The sequence below is a fragment of the Clarias gariepinus genome, chromosome 3 (genome assembly GCF_024256425.1).
Source record: "Clarias gariepinus isolate MV-2021 ecotype Netherlands chromosome 3, CGAR_prim_01v2, whole genome shotgun sequence".
NCBI lineage: Eukaryota > Metazoa > Chordata > Actinopteri > Siluriformes > Clariidae > Clarias > Clarias gariepinus.
The window spans coordinates 47,014,965-47,021,664 of record NC_071102.1 but is presented as its reverse complement, the minus strand read 5'-3'; the positions used below and the strand labels follow the sequence as shown (position 1 = coordinate 47,021,664).

At 45.4% G+C, this 6,700-nt stretch overlaps 1 protein-coding gene across 1 annotated transcript in view; it reads left to right on the top strand.

Annotated features, from left to right (window-relative positions):
- Positions 1 to 1,478: 1,478 nt before the first annotated feature.
- The window catches only part of LOC128519304 (low-density lipoprotein receptor-related protein 1B-like), a gene marked incomplete at its 5' end in the record, with an annotated part of 288,531 nt that continues 283,309 nt past the window's right edge, over positions 1,479 to 6,700 (top strand). The window contains one exon of the mRNA XM_053492987.1: positions 1,479 to 1,623. Within this exon, the coding sequence (XP_053348962.1) occupies positions 1,479 to 1,623 (145 nt within the window). The remainder of the gene's footprint in view (positions 1,624 to 6,700) is intronic.

Below are 6,700 nucleotides of genomic sequence, written 5' to 3'. Positions count from 1 at the left end.
ACTGCTGCGTACAGATATGGTCACATGGGACTGATTACTAATCACACACACACACACACATTTGTATTCCGTGTTGTTTGGTGTTAACGTCCTGGTCTTGATCCTGGTCTGGTGTTCTGGTTCCTCGACTCTGACTCTGGTTAATGCTGTAGTTTCATCACCTGACGTGTTCCTGATTCCTGTGTTTGTTACTTTATCTACATGGATTAGTGTGTGGTTCACCTGCGAGTGCGTCTTCCACCTCCATGAATAAAACATCACGTCTATAATGCTGTAATAATTACAGATATTTTCTCTGCAGATTTTATTATAAAAATTTCACCCTGACGAAAAACAACAAGTTGATATAAATATGTATGATTAAATATTATTTGGGGAAGTAAACGAGAACTCCAGGAGTGAGGGAGCCACGTAGCTGCGCTGAGAGAGAGGTGGGGCTGTCGTAAAGCCGATAGTGCTCCTGTAAACAGCTTCAAAGTGAGGCGCTTCTGTGTTTTATTAAACTCCTGTTTGTTACCGAGGGAATAGAAGTTGTCTCGTTTACAATAAGGAGTTTGTCCTTATGCTGAGGAGTTTCGCATCACTCTGTCGCTCACACACGTTCGTCAAAAGAAAAGAGATAAGTCAGTCCTGAATGAAAATAAGGAGCTGGAGCTGTTTATTCCTTTTCGTGCACCACTCTAACCTGGATGCTGTACAATTCCTGTACTTGTACGTCGTAGCTCCAGCGCTACAGTAATCCCGCTGTGATGTCACGAGTGATTAAACATTCTGAGAATGACGGGCATGTTTGATCAAACTGTTAATTAACGACAGATCTCTGGAATAGCGTGATGCTCGTTGCCAAGGGAAACGAGTCTATTCGCTTCAGCGTGTTTTGTTTGTTAAGCAGCGATGGTAAATTCTGATGTTTTTTTTTTCTTTTTCTCGAGTGACATCATCACATTATAAGCCTTTGATCTGCTCATTCGTTAAGGTGTCACACTGTAGACATATTTATATAATTAGAATATGTACAGATAACTTATTCACATGTTTATAAATCTCACATTAAATATTCATATTCTCAATCATCTTCTTCTCCTTCACTCTTCACTCTTCTGTCTCTCTCCAAACGTCGGTCCCTCTCTTATTCTCATCCTTTCATCACTTCCTGCTGTCACGTCCATATTTGTCATCATCTCTTTTTCACCTCCTGTTTTCTGCTCCATCTTTATCCATATCCGTTTTTATTTTTCTCTGTTTCTTCTCCATCTCTCCATTCTGTCATTCCTCACTCTCCACATCCATCCTCTTCATTCTGTACATTACTCCATCACCTCTCCTCATCATTCTCTTACGCTTCTCTTCATAACTTCTCATTTATTCCTTCACTCTCCTTATCTCTTTTCATCACTTCATTCATCCTCCCTACGTCTCACTCTCCACCCGTCTCACTTTTGACACGTCTCACTCTTTACCCGTCTTACTCTCTCTCTCTCTCTCTCTCTTTCTCTCTCTCTCTCTCAGTGTGTGATGATGGAGAGTTTCTGTGTGCAGACGGACGAGTGTGTGTGTCAGAGAGCTGGCTGTGTGATGGAGAAGCCGATTGTCCAGATTCTTCAGACGAGACGCCTTTTCACTGTGAGTTTACTGTCAATACACACACCTACACACACACACACACATACATACACACAAACAGACACACACATACACACACACACACATACACACATCCATACATAAACACACACATACACACACACACACACACACAAATAGACACACACATACATACTGTACACAAACATACACACATACATACATACACACAAACAGACACACACCTACACACACACACACACATACATACACACAAACAGACACACACACATACTGTACATACACACACCTACACACACACACACATACATACACACATACATACATATACACATCCATACATAAACACACACATACACACATACATACATACACACAAACAGACACACACATACATACACACACACATACACACATCCATACATACACACAAACAGACACACATACACACACACACACATACATACACACAAATAGACACACACATACATACACAAACATACACGCATACATACATACACACAAACAGACACACACACACATACTGTACATACACACAAACAGACACACACACATACTGTAGATACCCACAAACAGACACACACACATACACACACACACACACACACACACATACACACACATACACACAAACAGACACACACACACACATACACACACACACACACACACACACACACACACATACATACACACAAACAGACATCGGATCGGAAATCGGATCCAAGATGGCGGCGCGGCAGTAGCACCTAGCGGACGCTCTAGAGCCAAAATGGTGCTACGTTGTTTACGTTTTGTGAGTAGCGCGTGTAGTGTGTAGTTTATTTTACCCTGTGTATGGATATCGTCGCAACTGGTGTCCGTACATAGAACCGCCAGACACTTTTCAACCTAAATAATCCGGTTAATGACAACCACGATGAGCTGCGGGAAAAGCTATGAGACCTCGGCTTGCTGCGTGAACCAGGCCTCAAAGCCTCGACGTTGCCGGAGAAAGGGCCATCGGAAGCAGTGCGCGAGGGAGCGGAAGTGCGGCAAGCGGGCGGGAGTCTGTGCTACGCTAAAAACAAACCCCAGCCAGCCGGCTCTCCCGTCCATCATTTTATCTAACGTCTGCTCCCTGGACAATAAACTGGACTACATCCGACTCCAGCAGGCTACACAGCGTGAGGTTAGAGACTGCTGTGTATTTGTTTTCACGGAGACATGGCTCAGCGACAGAGTACCGGACACCGCTATTCAGCTAGGCGGGCTAGCCTCGTTTCAGGCCGGCAGAAATGCATATATGTGGTAAGACTTGTGGTGGCGGCTTGTGTGTTTACATCAACACGAAATGGTGCAACTCTGTGCTAGTTTCTAGTTATTGCTCGTCGCTAGTGGATTTTGTGACTGTTAGATGCAGACCTTTTTATTTACCTCGAGAATTCACCACTGTTTTCATTATCGGAGTGTACATTCCACCTAGCGCTTATGCTAAGGAAGCGCTATGGGAACTGTATACAAAGATCAGTGAACTGCAAAATACACACCCGAATGGACTGTTTATTGTTGCTGGAGATTTCAACCATGCAAATCTCAAGTCAGTGCTTCCTAGATTCCATCAGTATGTGGACTTTGCAATGAGAGTGAAAAACACGCTGGATCTTGTTTACACAAACATCCCCGGCGTATATCGGGCAAAGCCCCGCCCCCACCTCGGCTACTCAGACCACATCTCTGTAATGCTAATTCCAGCATACAGACCACTCGTCAGGCGCTCAAAACCGGTTCTGAAGCAGGTAAAAAACCTGGCCAGCAGGAGCCATCTCTGCTCTTCAGGACTGTTTCGAGAGCACTGACTGGAACATGTTTAGAGAGGCTGCAACTTACGGCGACTTCACTGACTTGGAGGAGTACACGTCATCAGTGACCAGCTACATCAACAAGTGCACCGATGACGTCACTGTCTCCAAGAGCATCATCTCACGACCCAACCAGAAACCGTGGATTACTGTGAAAGTGCGTGCACTTCTGAAGACCAGAGACTCTGCCTTCAAAACGGGAGACAAGGTGGCCCTCAGAACAGCAAGGGCCGAACTTTCACGGGCCATCAGAGAGGCGAAGCGCGCACACGCCCAGAGAATCCACAATCACTTCAGGGACAGCGGCGACACACGGTGCATGTGGCAGGGCTTACAAGCCATCACAAACTACAGGACGACATCACCTGCCTGTGACAGTGACGGCTCCCTCCCAGATGTGCTGAACAACTTCTACACTCGGTTTGACAGGCAGAACGACGTGGCGGCGAGAAAGACCACCCCTCCTCCGAACGACCAGGTGCTGTGTCTTACTACAGCTGAGGTGAGGAAAACTCTACGCAGAGTCAACTCACGTAAAGCTGCTGGACCAGACAACATCCCAGGCAGAGTGCTCAGAGAATGTGCTGCACAGCTGGCAGATGTTCTCACCGACATCTTCAACATCTCGCTGAGCAGCGCCGTCGCTCCCACGTTCTTCAAGGCCACCACCATTGTCCCCGTGCCCAAAAAGTCTACTGTGTCCTGTCTCAATGACTACCGTCCCGTTGCACTTACACACACCATCATGAAGTGCTTCGAGCGGCTCGTCATGAGACACATCAAGACCTTGCTGCCCTTTTCACTGGACCCACTGCAATTTGCGTACCGTCCTTACCGCTCAACGGACGACGCCATCTCCACTACACTTCATCTTGCCCTCACACACTTGGACAAGAAGTACACATATGTTCGAATGCTGTACATAGATTTCAGCTCAGCATTCAATACTATCATCCCCCAACAACTGATTGGGAAGCTGAACCTGTTGGGCCTGAACACCTCCCTCTGCAACTAGATCCTGGACTTTCTGACCGGTAGGCCTCAGTCAGTACGGATCGGGAACTGCACCTCCAGCACCACCACCACACTAAGCACTGGGACCCCACAAGGCTGCGTGCTCAGTCCCCTGCTGATCACACTGCTGACTCACGACTGTGTAGCAACTCACAGTTCGAACCACATCATTAAGTTCGCTGATGACACAACCGTGGTGGGTCTCATTAGCAAGAACAACGAGTCAGCGTACAGAGAGAAAGTGCAGAGGCTAACGGACTGGTGTAAAGACAACAACCTGTCTCTAAATGTTGACAAGACAAAGGAGATGGTTGTTGACTTTGGAAGGACACGAGGCGACCATTCTCCGCTGAACATCAACGGCTCCTCTGTGGGAATCGTCAAAAGCACCAAATTTCTGGGTGTCCACCTAAAGAAGGACCTCAGCTGGTCCCTCAACACCAGCTCCCTACAAAAGAAAGCCCAACAGCGTCTCTTCTTTCTGAGAAGACTGAGGAAGGCCCAGCTTCCACCACCGACCACCTTCTATGGAGGAACTATTGAGAGCATCCTGAGTGGCTGCATCACTGTCTGGTTTGGGAATTGCGCCATATCAGACCGCAAGATCCTACAGCGGATAGTGAGGACAGCAGAGAAGATCATCGGGGTCTCTCTCCCCTCCATTGAAGACATCTACATCACACGCTGCATCCGCAAAGCCACCAGCATTGTGGCTGATCGGACACACCCCTCTCACACACACTTCACACTCCTGCCATCTGGAAAAAGGTACCGAAGCATTCGGGCACACACATCCAGACTGTGCAACAGCTTTTTTCCACAAGCCATCCGTCTCCTCAACAAAATGGACTGAACTGATACACACACACACACACACACACACACACACACACAAACATTATCACACAGCTTAACTCAACTACCTCAAAATATTGGGACTGGACTGACTAATCAACACAAGTGCAGACACACTGACCTACACCACCAAATTATCGTACACACCAACCTGTAAATGCTTTAGTGTTTATCTTTTGCACAATGATCATTACTGGACTACTTTTTGCACTAATTCCTCAATTCTTGCTGCTGTGTTAAGGAATGTTTATGTTTACCCACTACCTCAACACCATATTTTATGTTCTGTTATGTCGTTGTTGTCGCACTGTCACTTTGTTGTTGCTCTTGTTTGCACATTTGCACGTGCACTTTATGTTGTTTATAAAACCTGTAGTTATACTTAGCTAGTTAGTTTTTGTTAATTTATGTTGTAATTTATGTTAGGTTTCTCTGTCCTGTCTCTGCTAGCCAGCTAACTAGGCCTCTTGGTTAGCTAGTTTAGTGTCTCTGTTAATTTATGTTGTAAATTTATGTTGCATGTAGCACCTTGGTCCTGGAGGAACATTGTTTCGTTTCACTGTGTACTAACTGGGCCAGGGGTAGCTCAGTGGTTAAGGCATTGGACTACGGTTCGGAAGATCCCAGGTTCAAACCCCACAACCACCAAGTTGCCACTGTTGCGCCCTTGAGCGCGGCCCTTAACCCTCAACTGCTCAGATGTGTAATGAGATTTAAAAAAAATAAATAATGTAAGTCGCTCTGGATAAGACCGTCTGCCAAATGCCTAAATGTATATGTATATGTTTGAAATGACAATAAAGCATACTTGAACTTGACACACATACACATATACGCACATATATACACACACACATACATCAGCTACAGACACATACACATATATACACATAAACATGTATACACACACATACATCAGCTACACACACACACACATACACATATTTACACATAAACACTCTCTTACACACTCATTATATACTCTTTTACTTTCTCACAAACACACACACAAACACACATGGACACACAATTCCATACACAATCTTATCACATGCCACACACACACACACACACACACACACACACACACACACACACACACACACAATTATTTATAATAAATTTCGGTTCGGTTTATTAGTTTAGGTCATCATACTTGTTCGTACATAATTTTTTAAACTAAAACACCCCTGGTGCACCTACACCCACACACACACACACACACACACACACACACACACACACACACACAGGTAGACGGTGAGCAGGTAGTGTTTTTGTTTCTGCACACAGGAGGTCGAAGTTTCATTGCTCACTCTGTAGGCAGCATCAAGAACAAAGATAAATTGAGCTCTGTGTGTGTG